Source organism: Chondrus crispus, genomic scaffold (genome assembly GCF_000350225.1).
Source record: "Chondrus crispus Stackhouse genomic scaffold, scaffold_307, whole genome shotgun sequence".
Classification (NCBI taxonomy): domain Eukaryota; phylum Rhodophyta; class Florideophyceae; order Gigartinales; family Gigartinaceae; genus Chondrus; species Chondrus crispus.
Window position 1 is genome coordinate 3,769 of NW_005179192.1, and position 20,900 is coordinate 24,668.

General features: G+C 48.9%; 3 protein-coding genes; 1 reads left to right on the forward strand and 2 right to left on the reverse strand.

Moving 5' to 3' along the window:
• Positions 1-15,726: 15,726 nt before the first annotated feature.
• CHC_T00005657001 (hypothetical protein) lies at positions 15,727-17,844 on the reverse strand. XM_005717202.1 is given in 2 exon segments: positions 15,727-16,197; positions 16,198-17,844. The coding sequence occupies 1 exon segment, from the start codon at positions 17,842-17,844 to the stop codon at positions 16,198-16,200; it is 1,647 nt and encodes a 548-aa protein (XP_005717259.1). The 3' UTR covers positions 15,727-16,197.
• An 859-nt stretch (positions 17,845-18,703) lies between these two features.
• On the reverse strand, positions 18,704-18,928 carry CHC_T00005658001 (hypothetical protein). Its single transcript, XM_005717203.1, has one exon. It carries the CDS (start codon positions 18,926-18,928, stop codon positions 18,704-18,706), a length of 225 nt encoding a protein of 74 aa, XP_005717260.1.
• A 1,566-nt stretch (positions 18,929-20,494) lies between these two features.
• Positions 20,495-20,866, forward strand: CHC_T00005659001 (hypothetical protein). The gene has a single exon (XM_005717204.1). It carries the CDS (start codon positions 20,495-20,497, stop codon positions 20,864-20,866), a length of 372 nt encoding a protein of 123 aa, XP_005717261.1.
• The last annotated feature ends 34 nt before the right edge of the window (positions 20,867-20,900 follow it).

The window sequence follows — 20,900 nt, forward strand, 5'->3', positions numbered from 1 at the left end:
TGAGCGTTTTGGATGGCTGCGACAATCGGAGAAGGGGAAGGGACATTCATGGTGAAGATAAGTTGGTTGAGGTGATGGATACAGTTCTTCATGAACTGTTTGCTTTAATACACATGCTAAGCGGATGGCATAGCTGCTTAGAATTAACATAGTTTGAAACTGGATGCATTGTTGCTTTCAGAGTGTTTCGCAACGTTACCAGAGTTTTGTATACCGTTGACTACAAACGGTTAACGTTGTGCAGAGGCGGGGACGTTTTTTGGTAACGGGTCGACCTGGAGCCGCAACTGACCATTTTGTGCTGTAAAAATCGGCACTATTTTTTCCAATTTCTGTCAATCAGGCTTTTACTAATTTATGTGGGTACCTGAATAGTGCGGATACCGAAATAGTGGGGGCCGTGCTAATTTGTGTTCACGAGGCTCAGATAGGACCCTAAAAATTAGTGGGGGCCGGACTAATTAACGTTCACGGGTGTAGTGACTGGCCGTCCCCACCAGGCAGGATCAGATGAACACGTGTGCCGCTGCGAAGGAAGTCGTGCAGACGTTGACGACGACATCGTGGTCCAGCTGTGTGCAGGAGGGGACAGTGTATGGGTACCCTTGGATACAGGGGCAAGGTCGATTTGGGTTGATCGACCTTGATATGAGGGAGTCGGAGGCACATGGTTGCCGACCGAGGAGACGGCGACGGCAGCAGACGGGCACCATATCTCCGTCTGCGGCAACGGAGAGCTCAAATTCAAGCTCTGCGGCACTACGTTCGTCGAACCAGTAAGGGTAGCTGGGAACCTCCCCAGAAAGGTTCTGATTGGTAGTCGGTTTTGGCGTCGCTATGGTTTGGTCTTAAATCTGTCATCTCTACGAGCTGAGATATGGGTTGAGGGAAGGCCCATTCGCGGAAAGGTGACGAAGACGCGGACGAACAAAACCGGCCCGGAACTGATGGCAGCAATATCCCACGCAGACGTCGACACTACAATTTTGGACATGGAACTGCAGTTCCACCCGAAGAAAGCCGTCCGAGAAAGGCTACGTGAGGTACTGTGGAAGCACGGCGCGGTGTTTAAGGGACTTGGCCGAATCAAGGGCGTGCAGCATAGAATTCAACTCGTAGAGGGTGCCATTCCCGTTTGCTGCCCCATAAGAAGACGTTCTCCTCGGGAAGAAGAGGTGGAGCGAGCAGAGATGCAGAAACTACTCAAGAGAGGAGTCGTGGAGCCGGCTTCATCGCCTTGGGCCGCCTGTAATGTTTTTGTGAAAAAGAAGGACGGCACTCTGCGTGTAACTTCAGACTTTAGAGAGCTTAATGCGTTAACAGTCACTGATTCGTATCCCATGGAGGATGTACGCGCCACCCTGGACTGCATGGCAACGAAGAGCATTTTTTCTACCTTTGATCTTAAGGACCGATTTTTCCAGATCGAGCTCGAAGAGAGCTCTCGCGATTTGACAGCTATCCGAACAGTTGTCGGATTGCTTCGGTACATCCGCCTCCCGCAAGGCATGAAGAACTCGCCCGCTGTGTTCCAGCGAATCGTTAACCTCATCCTGGGGGGCAGGAAGGGTCTTGACATCTGGGCGTTTATGGATGAGTCTGGGTACTGACACTGTGGAAAAACATCTCCAGTCCGTGGACTCGGCACTGAAGACTTTCTACGACGCGGGAGCAAGACTAATGCTATCGAAATGCCAATTTGGCGTTCGTGAGGGCGAGATATTGGGTCACAAGATCGACAACAGCGGCATTCGGCCGTCGGACACGCATGTGGCGGCGATTTGGCAGCTCATCGAGCCAGGCGGAGGGGAGGAGCTCATGCGGTTCCTTGGATTGATGAACTTCTTCTCTGACTTTATCGACCATTTCTCGGAGATTGCAAAACCTCTACACGAGGTGCTGGTCGGGACCGGTTTCAACCAAAAAAGAAGAGAGGCCAGAGATTGGTCATTCTGGACTGGGACCGCCGTTGGGGGGAACGGCAGAGAAGGGCATGGACAGACCTGAAGGAGGTCTTGAATGACCCGGAGTTCCTCACAGCACCAAGACGAGGCGCAAGCAAGAAGCTGATGACCGACGCCAGTGCGTACGGTCTCGGCGGCGTTCTGCTGCAGATGGGAAAAGACGAAACGTGGCATCCTGTGGCGTTTACGAGCAGAAAGCTCACTGACGCCGAAAGGAAGTTTACAGTAACTGAGAAGAAGTGTCTTGCAGTTGTTCACAGTTTACGCAAATGGTGCTTCTACCTACATGGGGAGACGGACGTGGTCGTGGTAACGGATCATTGTTCGCTGAAGTGGCTCATGAGCCTCAAGGATCTACGGGGAAGATTGGCGAGGTGGATGGTGGACATTCAAGATTTCACCTTCACAGTCCAACATGCCCCAGGCGGGGATCTTGTTGTGCCCGACACCTAACGTAGGGACTCCGTCGAGAAGCCTCTCTGCGCGCGCTGTTACAAGATCATTGAGGAACGGCCACCCGAAGGGAGAAGAACCGAGGCTATCTGCGAACTAGTAGACTTGTCAGGCTTCGGCGGTGGCCCTACCGCGGGAGAATTTCGTGCAGCACAGCGTCATGAATTCGGGGACATCGAAGAGTTCGCACGCAAGAAGAGAGGCGCTGGATATTTCGTGGATGAAAAGGGGATTCTGCGCCGTACTAGGGCGACACGGGAGGTCATTGTGGTACCGGAGGTGCTGGTGGATGCAGTGCTGGACGCGCTGCATGGGTCAAAGCTCAGCGGGCACTACGGGGTGAGCCGGACCACGGATCGACTTTGCCGTTCATTTTGGTGGCCTGGTTGGAGGCAGAATGTGGAAAAGCGATTGCGATGCTGCGTGGCATGCACCGCCACAAAGGCTGCCCAGCCCGCAAAGCACGCCAAGATGGTAGTGTATCATCCGCAAAGGAGGTTCCAGCAAGTCGCAGTCGACGTCCAGTCCGTCACACCGAGAACTGCAGCCGGGAGTGCAAACATTTTAGTGATCATTGATACTTTCACGCGCTTCGCTCGTGCGATTCCTATACCGGATGAACGTGCTGACACCGTCGCCAAGCGGATACTTGACGAATGGGTGTCAATTTTCGGTCCTATGGAGAGTCTTTTGTCAGATCGGGGGCCGAATTTCATCGGGACTGTAGTCAAGAAGATGGCGGAGCAACTCGGTGTGAGACGTGTGAAGACCTCACCTCTCCACCCACAAGCAAACGGCTGTGTGGAGAGGTGGAATAGGACTTTGATGCAGGACGTTGCCTGCCTCATGAGCGCCGGGAGCGAGGATTGGGATCCGCACGTTGCCCTAGCATGCTTCCGGTACAATACAGGCGTGTGCGAGGCTACTGCTTTGAATCCATATGAGGCAATGTTCGGCATCCCTGCGTTTATGCCTTGGGGTCCTGAGGAAGCCAGCCGCGTTCGAGGAGAGCCGTATGACCTGGGAAATCATCTCGAAGCACTACACGACAGATTGCTGTCACGCGGAATGAAGTCAAGGGAAGCCGCTGCGCAGGGATATTGTAGTATAACGACCGGCGAGCGCGCGGGGAGGTTATTAACCGTGCGGCCGTGCACGGTGCACACGTGGGCGGGTGTGCCCACGTGCAGGAAGCGTGCGTGTTGACCGACCGGCCGTGGTGTGGCGCACGTGTACAGTAGCACACGTGTCGTCCGTGCGGTAGTCTACGCGTGTTACGTGTGCACGTTAGCACACGTGTCGTCCGTGCGGTAGTCTGTAAGCAACACGCGTGTACAGTAGTGCACACGTGCAGCAGCGTCCGTGCGGTAGTAGTAATTATGGCGCTAGCTTTTTAATTGTGTACAGTACCCGGCACGCACTAGGCGGCAGGTACTGTACTACTGTTTACTGGGACAGGTACCCGAGGCGTCCCTCTGAGGGGTTAAGACCTGACACCCGTCCCCACCAGTAAACTGGGGCAAGCTCGCCCCCGTCCCTTTCACGCCTATATACGTCCGTTTCGGTTGTCTATCGCGCGCGCTGGCTTCTAACCCGTTACCGGTCGCTCCCGTTCACGCACCACGGAGCGACTGCCCGTAACCGGCCAGTGAGCCACTCCCTTTTCGCGAGCTTGTCCGATCGGTTCAATTAGCGCGTCGCGTCCACGCCGCGTGCTCCCTCGCTAAAGCCTCCGCCTCTCACCCAACCCAGGCCGGAGAGGAGTTATCCCACAGATATGACAAAGAGGTGAGGGACCTGGGATTTGTTGTCGGAGACCGGGTTCTGGTGTGGTCTCCAGAACTCGCCAGCAAAGAAGGTAACAAAATCATCCGACCCTGGCTGGGACCGTACCGCGTTGACGAAGTCCTGTCTCCCGTGAGCTTCCTCCTGAAGTCAGAGTTGGGGAAGAAGGTCGCTCGCGTCCACCCGAACCGGATGCAGAAGATTGCTGCCGGCGCGACTCAGACCTGCGATGCGAGGAATGGCGTGTTTCCGGATGGATTGAGACTACTCGAGCGCATGAAGGATTGGAAAGAATTTGGGGAGCCCCGAACTGGGAAGAGGCAAAGGCTGTTCAAGGTTCGTATCGCCGGCAGGAAGTCCCCAGGCTGGACAAAGGAGGAAGACATACCAAACATAATTGTGCAGATGTTTGATCGCAGGGAAAGAAAATCGCGGAGCAATCCCGGGGAATGAGCAGAGGCGAAGGAAAAGGGACGGATGTTGAGAAATGACTTAGAAACACGTAGAGACGTGGACAACGGGTCCATGAACCGAAACTGAAGGACACGCGTGCTCCTGTAGGGAAGCGAAAGCGCGGGGGATCCAGTTCCCGAAGGGAAATGAAGACGGCACCGGATGGCAGGAGTCGGGGCGAGGGGAGCGCGGGGCTGTCGTTAAGGGAAGCGAAAGGAAAGGCAGCGAGGGAGTAGTCATTTTTGTGGGGCAAGAGAGGGAGAGAGACGACGAAGGGAGTAGGCAAGGGGGGGTCAGAGACAGCCGAGCCCCCTCGGGGAAGCAAAGGGTATCAAAAATATATTTAAATATATTTTTTCGAAACGAGACTGAGAATAAGTTATTTTTTCGTAGCAAGAAAAGAATAAGTTATTTTTTTCGAAGCAAAAAAAGAACAAGTTATTTAAATTATTCAGAATAATTCATTGTATTACTTTATTCACTTCTGCAATGCCCCAAAGGTCTGAATTGACATTCAGAAACATCTGTGACTCGAAATTGGTTGGCAGTATGCTCTGTCGGCGATCAGTTAAGGCGTAGCCGGCCTGAGAGAATAGCCTCTCACAAATATTGGAGGTCGGGAGGAGGAAGCACAGGTCTAAATATTGGCTAATTGAGCCATTCTGGCTTATTCTTCTTCGTTTAAAAGCACGATCAGCAAGCGATGTGCCAGACATGTCTGGCATGTCGACATCGTCATTCACATTAGTCCTGAGGTGTTCTACTGCTCTCTCCTCATCGACCGATAGATCCATAGTCAACTTCTGAAGCACTTTCACCACGGCCCGTTCAAATAAATGATGGTAGACAATACTGGCGTCTTGAGCCAGTCTCGATCGGGTTTCCGGATACGAATCTAATACAGTATCAAACAGATGACGAGCGTTAGTCATTGTTAAATCATCCCTTTGCAACGACTTTGTGACAGAGTTTAGATCCCGCAACCGCTCCAACAATTCATCTATGTCCCGATTTTGCCTCGTCGTTGGCATCAGCTCGTCTACTGAATCCATGTGCATATGCGGAAGGAAATCTTTTATCTCCCTGTAGCGCGAAAGCATTTCAAATGGAGAACTCCATCGTGTGACATTGTTGCGCCTGGCCCTCAACGGCGTCATTTTCCGCAATTTCGCTGCTGGAATTAGATTTCCCAGCTTCATCATTAGCTTCCGTACCAACCCAATGATATCATCGTAATCTGACAGAATGTCTTGAACCGCCAAATTGAATCTATGGCTAGCACAGCCAATAAACTTGCAGGCTGCTTTTCGGGCAAAGGCTTTGTTAGTAGAACAGTTGTCGCCGATAATAGCAGCAACGTGAACCCATGATCTCTTGTACAATCCAAGAATGTATGTAACAAATGTAAAATGCTCATCAGCATCCAATGCTTCCTCATCGCCCATAGGTGAAAATGTCAAGAGCACGGACCTATAACCATTGGGTATTTCGGCTGGAAATGTAGCAAACATGCCCAGATAGTGTGTCGTCCCTGAACTCCAACCATCGAAAACCAGCGCAAACCTCTCAGGTAACATTACATATACCTTTTGTTCTACTAATTGAACTAGGCCGCCCATATATTTCTTGAAGGTGTTCACAGATACAGATTCTGGCTTCATGTGTTTCCTGGCATAGACGTTTTCGCAGAATGAAAACGGCATCAGACCCATTATGATCAGTTCGAGCCATGCATGAATCTGCTGGGTTTTCTGCGGCCAGAAGTGATCCATGACCGTCACGGGCTTGTGTGAAGATTATGTATTAGAGCCAAGGTCGCGATACTCAGGGTGCTCGCTGGTGACATGGGAGCACAAGTTTGTGTAACCCGATCCCTTCTGTACCCGTTTAGCGCCACACTTACATGTCCAATGTGAGCTGCCGGGTACATCACGCGTGAAAGAGAGCTCAGCAAGCCGTTTTCCCTTGAGCTTAGGAGTCATTGCTTCGATCGTTGTTAACATTAACTGGTTCTCTTGGAAGGGTACACTTCCACGACGTCGAATGTAATCTAACACGCAATTTGCGAGAAAAGGGGCACCAAATCAGCCACATAAAATTTTGCGCGAAACCTGCGCATTGGTCCGATTTCGAAACTTACTTCACGAAACGGTCACTTGGATGTCCCTGATCATCCCACGGAGTATGGGATTGATTGGAGTACGACAAGGGTCTCGCATTTCGACAGCAATGGTGAGTGATTTGGGGGGTTGACGGGTGTAACGGCTCTTTCGGACATCGGTAAAAATAATCAAAAAATGACCCAGTGCATCATATCCACTCGCGAAAGTATCCAGCAATGTTGCATTAAGATTGCAAGAGATGCAGGACGAAGAAGCATCATGTGCTCGTTCGTTCTCAATGTCATGAGGCCGACGTTTACGGCAGCACATCCTCTTATCGTCAGCAATTGCAATTGTGAATTCGATATTCACAAGAAGTCCTTCGGTTCGGCGACTACTTTATTCAGGTCTCGAACGCTTGCCGAATCCCCCCAAACCTCTTCTCTTCACATTGACTGTGGTCAATTGGTGCGCCAATCTCAATCCCCAATGACATGCGGACATAAGCAAGGCGTCTGTCGTGTGTGCGGTACATGCCCGCGATGCCCATCTTGCATCTGTCATGGCCCAAAACGACGCCCTGGGCGTCGTCCGACCAAGGCCCCAAAGCGCCTTCAAAGGCTATCTGCCGGTGCTGCTGCCAAAAAAATCCGGCTGGCCTCTTCCTCAGAAAATAATTCGCCTTCATGTGATAGAGAGGATTTATCCCAAGATTATGCATCTGGTTATCATGAGATAAATCCTATTGGATTGTTGGAAGCTACGAACATTCCAAGGTGGGAGACAAAACGTTTGCCACGTGAAGATCGACGTTTATTTCCAATAAGCGAGCTCAAGTTTGACGAGTTGGACAGCCTGCATACACTCATTGAGAAGATGTTGTTGTCAATTTGTTGAACTTTATTACCGTCCTCCCCGACTGAGTTATATCGGTCATTTAGGGAGCAAAATGTAGGTGATGCCTTACTGAAAGGTGCGATTGTTGATGGCGTTAAGGCCGCAAAACCCTGTTCTGTAGAGGGGAAAACTCTAAGAGCAGTTTTATGTTCATGTTTATCTGCTAAGGAGGTTCGACGGCTGCTGTTGGATGATAGAATTGTTGTACATATAGAAAATGAAGAAGGCATTCCAGCGTCCGTGACGGACGAGGAACCCAATCGAGAAACCCCGCTCCGACACTATCAGAAGAAGACCGAAACAATGTCACATTATTTTTCCAAAGCACAGTCACAGATTCTGGTAGTACTGTCAATCAGGACAAAACTACAAGGGAGGTAAATCTAGATGGTTTGGAAGTAGCCGAAGAAGGCGATGAGCGAGCCCTCTGAGATGGATATCAGGCGCAGCGTGGAGGAGTAGCGATGCAGGATTAGGTCGGCGGACGCGAGCGCGGAATCCGTGGCGTTGGCGGAGGCTGGCGCTACGTCGTGTACCGTGCGGACGGCGGGCGTGTGCGCGCGTGGGCGCGCCCGCAGTCCAAGGGGACTTGGCGCGGGGTGGCGGCGGCGGTGGAGAGGAGGAGGAGGAGGGAGAGGAAGGCGACGGGGCGGGGGATCCGCGGCGGCGGCGACATGGTGGCGTTGGGGGATGGGGATGTGGTAGGAGGGGCGGAGGAGTCTTTGATGCGCACTGTCACATCCTGAGGAGACTCTCGCCGTTGAGGTTCAGACCCAACCTCATGGAATCTAAGTGGGCTTTCCATATCCGAGAACGAACTGGTGCGTTTCTGTGAGCACACATATGCGCGGGCAGGTCGACAACACTATCGTACCCCTCGGAGCTCATACTGCAAAAGAAATGTTTTTGGATTATTTTACCGATGTCTTTCCCGCGAAAAGTGCCAATGTTTGATCAGCTCTTGATCAAGAGCGCCTCGAGGTGTGACGAAAATTAGAAAGAAAAGAAAGGAGGTGAGCAGTAAAAAATTCACGGGCAGGACCGGGCGAGCTGAGGGTCGCGTTCCTTTTACTGCGTTGGTTCTTTTTCTTCCTTTCTGTGTCCGGGCAGCTATTCTGCCGTTCACTTCCGGGTATTTATACTACTACCTACGCGTCTATTCTCTTGCCAACAGACTCTCCTCTTTGCAAACCTTTGCTGATAATCTCAAAGGATTGCATTATCGGTAATGTCGTTGGGAGAGATGCACTGTAGGTTGACGTCTGAAATAATCAAATACTACCGTTTTCAGTGCGGTTTAATTATTTAGATGAATTTTGTCCAACTGTATACGTCACTGTCGACTCCCAAATTTCCACACTCCCTCTATTTTTGACGTGACGTATTCCCGGTTTGGCTTCTGTCAATCCACTGGTCCACAGGGTGTGTGATTCTTGCGTACTTTAATGTGTTGATGAGAGATTTGTTGCCGTTGGCTTTTGTCAAGCAATCAGCCAGGTTGTGTTCCGACCGAATGAATCCGATTTGCTCCATTTCATTTTGCTGGTACGCCATTTTGACTACCTCAAGGTCAATCATTAGTCGTTTCTCAACCGTGGTAGAAGCTTTTGTGATCACATCAAATAGTGAGAGACTATTCGTAAACATCATGATGGGGATCTTTGTATTCGTCATCTTCTGTATGTCATGTCTGAGCATAAAGGCCATGTCAAATGAGTCAGCCAACGCCATTGTTTCACTGCCAAGAACTGATCTTGAAACTCGCTTAGCCTTGTAAGACGACCAATACAGTGGTTGGCAAAGATGACTGCCATCACACAGAAATATGATATACCCAATTTGAGAAGAGCCATCTGATTTGTTTGCATATGAAGCATCTGAATTGACCCTAATGTGTAATTGGTTATATTCAAGCTTGGGATATCTCAACGGCACGTATGGTTCTTTCTTCAATCGTCTAATGGTGCGGTTAATGTGTCGGATTTGAAGTTTGGGGTTCGTAGTATACTGTGATTTGGTACCTTGGGCGGCTTGTGCAATGGAGAAACATATATCTGGTCTTGTGTACGTAATCCAGGCCAATTTCGCTCTGAGTGATCGATATGCCTTGTATGATGCCGTATTTTGCAGTTTGTCTATCGTTCGGATGTATGAAGTCTGGTGAATCATGTATTCAGAATCCTTTTTCTCAACCTGCACCCCGACAAAGTTAAACTTATCGTATGTTCTACCTTTACACTTGAACTTTTCCTCTGTTTTGTGCGCAAGAGTCGAGTAATCTTTTGTCCCTGCTTGGAGAGCATCGTCTACCTAAGTTATGCACATACCATCAAGCTTTCCTCGTACGCATTTGAAAAAGAATGCCCTATCTCCTGTTGTTCCAGTCATGTTCAAGTCCTGTTTGATGTGATTGCTGATGGTACGGCCCCAGTAGTCACCACTATCAGCCAGCACGTATAATGGTTTAAGCAATTTTAGTAGCTTGTCTTGATTTAATTCAAATTCTCCTGTCGGTTTGATGTAAAAATCCCTCATTAACTTTTCCGCGCTTTGCAGGTATGCTTGTGTCACATCTGTTGAGAATAGTCGAAATCCACATATTGCTGCTAGTCCTATTAGCACACGGGTGGAGTGCTGCCTTGGTGTAGCCGTATCGTGCACGAGAGATGTCTTAAGCTTATCCCTGGAGCCTTGAACAACAAATCGGGCTTTCCATACTTCTTCTTCGGTGCCTTCATCCTTTATAGCTAGTACAAATCTACCACCGAGAATATTTGCGTTCTCAGGTACTTCTGACTTGCAAACAATTTTCCAAGTACCTTTTTCAATCAGACCCTGTAGCTCTTTCTTCTTTGCGGCTCTAAATCGTTCATCTTTTGATCTAGGGTCGTTAGGTTTGATCACTTCTGTGAGTTGGACATCAAAACAGGACGGTTTGGGTCTATTTGACGACTTGAAAGGTTCCAGCATGGTAGTTAGGAATTCGTCTCGTGAGAGTATGTCTGTTGGTTGAGAGCTTTCTCGAACATAAGGCTTAACTTGTTGCATGGTCATGGTCTTATTCCATTGCCCGTCGTTGCTCTTGACATCCACTATTTTGTCCCTTACACCTGTGATGGTGGCAGGTCCAATCCATTCTTTACTTCTTTCTTGATAGACAAGTACTTCTTGACCTATTTCAAATACAAAATCGGTTGCAGTTGGGATGTTTCTGGTAAGAGCAGGAAGGATGCGCCTCTCTGCTACTACTGCATTCATCTCCATTTGAGCCTTTGAAAGTGCAAGCATCCTTTCCTTCTGAGCGAGTATATCTGAGCTAATGATTGGGAATCTTGGTATTATCCCGAATACGACTATTGAGAGAACTAACTCGTTATCTCCGTTGGTATCGTTCATGGCCTTGATTGACAATTTCAATGCAATGTTGCGGTCAATTTGAGGAAAGTCTAATATTATCTTTCGATATATTCTTCGGAGGGGTGCATGTAGCCTTTCTCCAATGCCCAATGAGTTGTGAGCTTCGACTCCCGAAATCAGGAGCTCTATCCCGACGCTTTTGGCCATTTCTTTCCATCTAGGTGAAGTGAAAACGCAGCCGGCATCAGTTCTGATGCGGTTAGGAAATCCCGTATAGAGAGTACACCACGCCTCAACGAAGGCAAGCCATATTCCGTTGACTGACTGTCCATAATTGTGACCCGGAGAGTCTAAAAATATGGCCGAACTGAATCGAGTTGCGGTGTCGACTATATGCAGAATTGCTTTTCCTTCAACGAACATAAGATCCATTGATATTTCTTCACCGAACTTAACTTCTTGCAGTGCGGGTAACGTGGTCTTGAATCTTGTTGGTTGTGATCCAAGCCTTTCACAGGTATTGCAATACTTAGAAATCTCTTTCAGGACTTTTGTGGTGGTCTCTGTAGCCTCGTGCGGTCGTGCTCTTCTTATGGGATTCAGAAGTTTCATGTCCGTTGGGTGTCGAAACCCTCTATGAAGCTTGACCAGTTCTCTTCTTGAGAATAGTATTGCGTCTGTCTCTTTTCATTCCAGGTAGACATGTCCAAACTTCCTCACCACTGGCACAGAAATTCTTCCCGGGGAGCTGATCAGTTCATTTCTTGTCGTATCCAGGTATAGGTGCAGTTTATCGAGCCAGTCTAATCCTAAGAGAAAAGGGACATTTGCTTTTACTACGTCTACATCCCTTGGCACAAATCCATTTTTGAGGAATGGCAATCGGATTGAGATCGATCCTATCGACTTCTGCACGTCAACACCAAATCTGTACTGGTTAAAGTTCCTTTTTGGTTTGAACTTGCATCCAACAAATCTGCAATATGCTTTTGCTTGACTTAGCCCAATGACAGTACGTTGAGCTCCAATATCGATACAAGCCCCCTGCCAATCTTGTTTCCGGGGCTTTGAGTAGTTACTCACTTGCGAAATTCCTCGGCTGGTGCTCAATACGGAGCAAGTCTTTGCATCGTTTGACACTTTTCTGAGACGACGATTCCTTCGTATTTCATGGGCTGTCATTGATCTTCGCGAAATTTTGTACCGGGACCTTTTTTTCGTGAGGACAGTCTCGTAGTAAGGGTCCTTTCCTTTTGACTTCAGACTACGACGGTAAATTAGACTGCCTCTCCTCAAAAATCCTCTGGATCAAGAACAGATGCTATTCCCCGGTTCTCAGAACCAGTGACGTGGAATGTTTGCCCTCGTGTATCAGAAGGCTGATGACTCTCTTCCTCAGATGAGGTGGAGTCTTCTTGCTTGATGTTTTCCTCTGCAATGGCGGCTGAGGGGTCTCCTTCGTCCGTAGAGAACAAGGCGTCTTCAACTTGTTGGCAGAGTTCGAAAAAGATCTCGTGGCTTTTTTTCGGATATTTCCTGGCTTGTGATGCAACATTTCGCATAGCGTTGCGAGGTTTGGGGCAGTCCCTGATGAAATGATTAGGATCCCGACAATTGTTGCATAGCCTAGGGTTCCCGTAACGGTCCAACCCATTTTGACCGGCCTTGGCACCCTGGTGAGAAGGGCGAAACGGCGCAGATGAACGTGATCCCGGTTTCCTCGGTCTTCCATAATACCTCTGGCCTTCGTAGTAAAGATCTGGAGTATACTTCGATGTGGACTTCATATCTTTATGCAGGATGGATTGACCAAGGTTCATATCTTTCTTTCTGCCCTCTTCTTCTTCCTGGTCTTGAAGCCAGGCGGCGTCTAATGCTGTATAGAGTTGTTGGAAATCCCAGGGATCAGCTGTTGATTGCGAGTTTGCTAGTGCTGATTTAGCCCACGGCGCGCCAACAACGGTCTTATACAGATATTCGACTTTGTCTTCTTCGGACCGGTGAGTTCGTGGCCCTTGAGGGGCAAATATCGTGATAATCTCACGTAACTCTTCCAAATATTCGGCTGTGTTGAGCTTTTTAGTACGCATCAAAGATTGAATTCGTAGGCTTTGAAGATACTTACGAATTCTGTTCTGCCGAGTAGTACTGTTGTATTCCTCTTGCATAATTTGACAAGCTTGACCGAAATTCCCACATCTGTCTCTCACCTTCTCTCGACATAATCTTTTTGCTTCTCCATCGAATATGTTGTGAAAAAAAGCAAGTTTGTTGCCTTGGTCCAGGCTATAGTCCTGAGCAGTATCAATGTAGTTGTTGATGTGTTCTGTGAGATCCTCTCCCAGTTTTCCCGTGAATTTGTCCTGATTATTGAATCGCAAAGCCATGTTATGTGCGGTTCTTGATTCAGAATAACGACTTCCAGGGTGATGAACTTGTAGTGGAAGAGAAGTGTCACTTTCTTGAATGGTAGCTGGTTTCGCCCGGCTGCTCTTCTTATGTTGTACCAGTCGTTCGAAGGCGAAATCGATATCGTCTTTATCCGAATACAACATTTTGACTATTCCCCATGAAATGCGATCAGTGGCTGGATGTCTGTTATACTCTACGCCCTCTGCGCGTAAAAAATCACGGATAATTCTGAACACAAACGTTGTACCCCTTAGTATGTCATAAGAGTACAGTGATTCGACAGGGATATCTTGACGAAGATTTTCGGTTATTTCTGCGTCCAATTCGTCCTCCGATTCTCGGCGAGTGATGTGTAGTCTGATGACTAATATAATATCTTGATGGACTGCCGATGGTGGCTCATACGATTTGAGATCCTTCTTAAGGGTCTCCAGTGCTGCCTGGTCAACCATGGTCTCTTGTCAGGATAGAATGTCGAATCTGTTTTGGCAGTTCAAATTAGTTGTACAAGTGCAACACTATTTCACTAATAATCGTCTCTCACACGTGTTGGCGGTATAGCTATTGTCAAACGTGTAATACGTTTTGCGTAGCAATTTATGAGAGAGGCAAACAATTGAAAAATGGTCGCTAGATGGTGCCAGAATAATTCCAAAAATGTTTCAAGAAATATGGCATCAAATTTAAGAAAGAAGAATTTCAAAACTGTTTAAAATTTTTTTATTTTTTAAACTTGACGTGTTAGTTCACGCTCGCGCGCAAAATTTGGGCGCGGCGGCGGTGAGAGGCGCCGATGAAGTGCGCGTCGAGGTCGTGCGCGGAGGGGTAAAAGCGCTCGCAGATGTCGCAGAAGAATTCCTGGGACTCGCGTTGATATCGGGCCTCGCGTGCGCGGTGTTTCTTGCCGCCCCTGTGTTGCCGGAGTTGGTGCCTGCCAGTGAGGGTCACTTTGCAAACGTCGCAAGTGAGCGGGGTAGCAGTAGCGGGGTTTTTTCTGATCCGCGCGGTGGCCACTCGATGTAGTGTTCTATTCACGCCTTCAGGCAGAATCCCCAAATTATGTTTTGCTACTGTAGTCCGAGTCTTAATTCGGTTGAAAACCCGAGATGCGCTGTCCACGGGTCCAGATTGGTCCGCGTGTAAATCGGATACACGTGTTGATTTCCCGTAACTCTTGTCTTCGGGGCGGGGTTGGTCTGCCGCGGTAGCCTTCTGTTTGATGAGATCCAAAACGCTGATAGAGTCCCCACCGTTGCTATCCCAGTTCACCACAGGCGTGCCGGGTGGAGGCCGTGCGCCTGGCTGGGACAAATCTTCTGACTGCTCTGCGGGGGCTTGCCGTGCCCCAAAGTCTTCCTCTCCTTTGGGTTTGAGTACCACTAAAATAGAAATTAGTTAGGCAACTAGATTCCTATTTTAGAGGGAGTGAAAAAATAAAGAACTTACTCTTTTACTATTTTCGGTGAGAGTTATACAAAAGAGGAAGATAGGTTTATCTCTTTCTTGATAAAACGTACTGCGTTAATATCAAGAAATAGATAGGAAGACCACTCTCTGAAAAAATCCACAACTTGAAAAACTTGAGGTTGAATTGATTTCTTGAGTGTGAATTGATTTCTCTTGAAAAACTTGAGGTTGGATTGATTTCTTTCTAGAAGAAACTAACTTGGCTTGAAGTCTAGACTGTGACGAAAATTAGAAAGAAAAGAAAGGAGGTGAGCAGTAAAAAATTCACCGGCAGGATTGGGCGAGCTGAGGGTCGCGTTCCTTTTACTGCGTTGGTTCTTTTTCTTCCTTTCTGTGTCCGGGCAGCTATTCTGCCGTTCACTTCCGGGTATTTATACTACTACCTACGCGTCTATTCTCTTGCCAACAGACTCTTCTCTTTGCAAACCTTTGCTGATAATCTCAAAGGATTGCATTATCAGTAATGTCGTTGGGAGAGATGCACTGTAGGTTGACGTCTGAAATAATCAAATACTACCGTTTTCAGTGCGGTTTAATAATTTGATGTATTTTGTCGAACTGTATACTGTACGTCACCGTCGACTCCCAAATTTCCACATGAGGAGATGAGAGCTTTGCGATTCCAAAAAAAGCCATACAGTCGCCATCAGTGGACCCAGTGCTTTCCAACGATACCAAGTAAGTACTACTGGATAGCTTCCGCAAATTACACTAAGTGTTTTTTGGTGGCAGGTGGGGCATTATTTGTGCCCCTTCTCTCGCAAATTGTGTGCTAAAAATGTTCCAGTGTCAAGCCGAACTAGCATGAATTATTTAGAATTATTCATGAAAATAAATAAGTTATTCTTTTTTCCCCATCCAAAGAATAAGTTATTCTTTAGGAATTATTTAAATTATTTAAATATGAATATATTTTTGATATCCTTTGGGGGTCAGAGACAGCCGAGCCCCCTCGGGGAAGTAGTACTTAATAGCCAACCCTCGGAGATAGACAAGAGGGGGGGCAGACGCAGCAATAAAGGAAATTGAGGGAGGATTCCCATTCAACAGGTTGCTCGGTGCCAGGCGGTTGAGATAATCGCAACATTAAACTGCCGACATGCTGGGGGACATGCGACCAGGTGAGCTCTCGGAGAGCGATTGTGCAGTCAGTTTCTATGAGCCCGGTAGTGCGCCGCCGGCTAGCGTTGGTCCGCCGGGCTGTGGCAGGGGCAATGTTATAGGTGCCGGTCCTGGTGTCGCGGGCGCAGGTTCAGGGGCGGAACAGTGCATAGTGCTGCGGTGCACCTGTCAGGTCTGTGGGCCGGTTACGCATATTCTGTGTTTCGGTGCGTAGGTGATACCAGCGGAAGGGCAGTTTGCCTTCCTACTAGTCCCTGGACCAAATCAAACCTGCTGCCTTCTCCAACCCTCACCGGCCCTATATGCTTCCTGCCCACTTCCAGCCTTCCCTTTCCAAGACTGGTAACACAGTAACCGTCCGCATCGCACGAGATTACGCTCCGCTTCATAACCTCCACAGGTATTTCGGCAATCTGCTCAGTGCCCCTCGATATGCTGGACGACCTCTGCATCTTGAAAAAACACCCGCTATCCTGTGCGTAGGGCACCAGTTTCTTCGGCTCCTGTCCACACATCAGCACCGCCTCCTCAGACATATTCAGAAGACGTGCTATATCCCCGAGGCACTCGACCTCACTTGCCTTATTCCACATCGTGCTCCACACTCTGAAGACGGTCTCCACGGACGGCATGAATATGTCTGACTTGCGAGTTTCCACACAGAACCTAGCTTCAGCGTGAGTGGAGAGGTCCTCGTCGGCCCACTGGCTGACAAAACCAGATGAGTTGTCCCTTCCAATTATAACATAGTCGAGACCATCTCCCCGGCTTGCCTCTACCGATCTCCGGTCTAGCCAGATTGACCGCCTAGAACAGTCCCATAGATCACTGCTGTATACCCAGACCGGCATACCAACAGCCTCACTGACACTGCGCAACTCCACTAGCTCCCACCACATCTCGTACGCGATTGTCCCGCCGCGCATGAAACAAGTGTTGTTCCTAGTGGGGTTCGTGTCGAACACTTTCCTCAGCCCAGCGACATGCCCAACTGGAACCATCACCTTCGAGATTAGCTCTTGGGGTCCATAATCGCCACGCCTGTGTTCTGCGGTCCATTGCCATATGTCGGCTTCCGGCAGGCCGACCAACTTCTGGCCCTTATACACCTTACCTCCGTACCACGGTAACGGCACGTCAATCAGGACGTTCCCGGCTTCCATCTCCCCCACACTCGATACCAGCTTGATTATCCCGTGCGACTCTGCCTCGTACAAGGTCTGGTAGATCTCACGTGATCTATTGATCCATGACGGCCAGCTCCTGGTTGAGGTCTCATACCAGTTTTGGGTCGGTAATTCTGACACCCGGCTGACCTGCATCTCGGCGGCCCCAATAGTGAATATGACCGTGCCGCCCCTTACGAAAATGCCTGCTCGGTCCGCGGGCCTTTCACGCGTTATAGGTACAGCAAACCCTAGATCACCGCACCTAAACGTCCTGGCCAATAGGGACGGTCCGTCGGGGATGCCCCACTCTTCGCCACCAAGGCGGCTGCTGCACCCCATCGTCCGGAGGTCGCCCACCATCACCTCTATACTCGTATTCTCGAAGTCGTATTCACGTGAAGGGTCACGGTACCCTATGTCCACCACTATTCCTAAGCTGCCCTCTGAGCTCGTGTCACTCCAACTGCAGTCTGGCTCGGGGGGGGTGCCGCATGTGCAAGATTCGTTACTTCCAACCTCGCCGGCACCACCACAGAAGCCGCAGACCCCGGACGCACTTCCAACACTTGCATACAGCCCACTGGTATTGTGTCCTTCCACACCCCCCTGACTCCGCTCTGGGTCTGGAGGGTGGCTTGGGCATGTCCAGTGGCGCTCGCACATGTTGCATTGTTCGCACGACCACAGTTGCGGACACCTACTTGTCCGCCCACTCGATGTATGGCACCCGATCTCCCTTCACCTTTGTGGGACTCTTCTGATTGTTGTGGGGCACTTCCCCACTGGCTACAACCGCCTTGCTGGACCTCCAGCCCGGTTGGAGCAGCGTTGTTATGGCTGCCTATGCAGTCCCTGCGCGACCGGTTCACCGTTCACGCCCTCGTCAGGGATTTAACCTGACGGCACTGGCTCTGGTACCTCCCGTACCTGGTTCACTCTACAACCCCCTCAGCGTACGTACTGCCGTGTGCTATCTACGCAGTGTCTGATAGGGCAACTCTAAACTGATGAATGAAAATCTGCAGAATTCTTCGAATGTTGTTTCTTTTCATTCATCCTACAGTTTGCGATGCACAACCAGAAATCCAAATCACACATCGTGTACACCTGTACAGCATCACCTCTCCAAAAAAAAGGTTTTACAAATCAACCTTTTTTTAGACAGTTCACTTTGACGATACTGTTACGGATGAACCCAGGTGCCAGGTGGCAAGGTGGACACGCGTAAGGCGAATCAAAGCGGACACGGCCGGAACCGAGGCGTACCAACCGAAAGGCAGTAGAAGTGGCGGGATCATGCGCGTGGGGAACTGTCGGCGATAGACAGAGGGAGAATGAAGGGAAACCCGTGGCTGCGAGGGAACTTGGACCGGGACAAGAAGACGGGGGAGGCCACCGGCCGTGTGGGTGGAAGGAAAGGAGCAGGAGGAGGGCGCCAGGACTGGGGCAGAGGGAAGCTGAAGGGAAAGGGGGCGCCAGGAGAGGTCGGGGGAAGAGAGGACAGCCCCCGGGCATAGATTACTTAAGAGCCGTCCCTGGAGCAGATAGGGAAGGGGAGGGCAGCAGACTTGTGAAGAATAAAGACGAAGACGAGTGGATTCTCGTTGGCACAGGTCGCTCGGTATCTCGCGGAGGAATTGCCGCAACAATACTGTACTGCAATCATAGAGTTGCTTGCAACATGAGACGCAACATGACAATTTTTTGTGGTGAGCCTTTTCAGGTGCAAACTACGGTACCACCCCATGGTAAGGCAGCGTCATTAATTTCTCCCTCTCCTCTGCTGCACTATGAAGAGCGCAGCACATACTATCACTTGAACAAAAGGTTCCTTCAATTTTTCTCAACATTTTTCGAGTCACTGGACAATAACCAATCTTTACATGTAAACCGAACTCTTACAAGCCCTAGCTAGTCAGCTTTACTCCATTCTTCTAACGCTTGCTAAATGAAAGGAATAAATATGAGAGTTCCCAGATTCGTTAATCTGCAGTCCATGTCCAAATGGTGAGGCTAAAATCGCTACTGGTCGCAGATTTCAAGACAGAGTCGGAACTTACATACGTAGAAGCGTTGCTATTTGGAAACCCATCATGTTCCGTAAGTGCCATGTAGAGGCCGAAACACGCTGTCACAGGTAAATATTCACTTTATTCATTGCACTCACTCACTGACTCTTGAAATGCTGATTAAGATGGCACTTTCTATCCGTGCCTCTTCCCACCTCCTTGTCAACAAAATCAAACATCCATCCAGTTTCAGAAAACAAATCGGTTTCCCTCCCAAACTTGTTCACGGATGATATAAATGTCCGGACAATGTCTCGTAAGGCAATCCTCTGTTCCTCTGCAGTGCTGGTAGTCTCTTCAGTCAACGCAATAGCCTTCAACACGAACGATTGAGCGTATTGGATATGGCCATCTCTTTCGAAAGGACGGCATAGCTTTGTGGTAGCGCTAACCATAAGATTCACGTATTCACATTGCATCAGTCGTAAGATCTTCTTGTCTTGCGGTGTTTTCGTAATTCTTGATGCAAGTCTATCCAAGTCACCATTTTCTTGAGACATGTCGCTAATTCAGTGCCACAGTGGTGCTGCACAAAAAATATTCTGAGAAGAGAAGGCCTCCAATCTTCGCAACTATAAACAGAATCGCTGATTTGCAATCAGGACCCACCCTCTCTTCTTGAACTCATGATATGATTCCAGTACTAACTTTTTTTTCACTCGCGCTCGAAAGTTTAAAGTACCACGACACGCAACTCGCGAGAGATGGTGTATCTATACGCGCTTCGAGAGAAAATAAAAGTCGATACACTCCGATTCATCAGATGCAACTAATTTTCAATACTTTGTGTGTCGTCATAATTCCCCTTTCTCTGGAGTTTGCAGCCATATATGGACTTTTCGTTTTCGTTGCAGGCAGCATGGGCGCAAACCATTGCTTTGATTTATGCGATTGGACATTTTGAATACTAATTCATCATGCAAGCTTCGCCTTTTGCATGTCACGTTCGAGGTTTTCAAGCGTTATTTTGCCTTTTCATGCGTTCTTTCTCGGAGTAATTACAAATCGAAATCTCGGACGTTGTCCTGCCAGATTTTCGCGGGAGCGGATGTCTATGCGTTTTGCAATTTTTGTCAAGCATAAACCTTGTGTTCAATAAGAAGACAATTGTACCAGAGCATTGCCTTTGTGATTGCGAAGGTTCGAAAGGTATCGAAACAAATCTGTCCATCATGAGTTCCAAACCGAGCCCCATCCCCACGGCCCTATTGATCGAAGCACGAAACAGGATGGTTGCTTTGACAATGAAACACTGTCGCCCGTCGGAGTATGAAGCATATGAACATGTGGCAAAGCAGCACATTGAAGCCATTGCAAAAGACCTAGAGGCTCAATTTGCAGAACTCGGGGGCCCAGTCATCGGAAAAAATCCCTCTATACAGTCAGCATTTCATGATATTATTGAGGAATATAAGTTTATAGGAGACCTTTTCACTGCGGCGTGCCCTGTTCATCGGCAGATTGAACATATGCTGAGCCATCCACATGCTGATCCTGTGGTTATGAACTTGCACAAGGAAGTTGCAATTGAGCTTGAATCGACTCTGGAGATAAAAGAACTTGAAGCGAAGTCTCATAAGGCTCTGAAGGCCCTGAAGGAAACACGAGGTGCTTAAGGTCCTCTTATCCAGATGATACCGCGAAAAACAT

Bases quoted from the DNA above. Each gene is read 5' to 3' on its own strand.
- CHC_T00005657001 (XM_005717202.1), bottom strand. From the start codon at position 17,844: ATGTGCGAGCGCCACTGGACATGCCCAAGCCACCCTCCAGACCCAGAG.
- CHC_T00005658001 (XM_005717203.1), bottom strand. From the start codon at position 18,928: ATGGGGTGGTACCGTAGTTTGCACCTGAAAAGGCTCACCACAAAAAAT.
- CHC_T00005659001 (XM_005717204.1), top strand. From the start codon at position 20,495: ATGAAACACTGTCGCCCGTCGGAGTATGAAGCATATGAACATGTGGCA.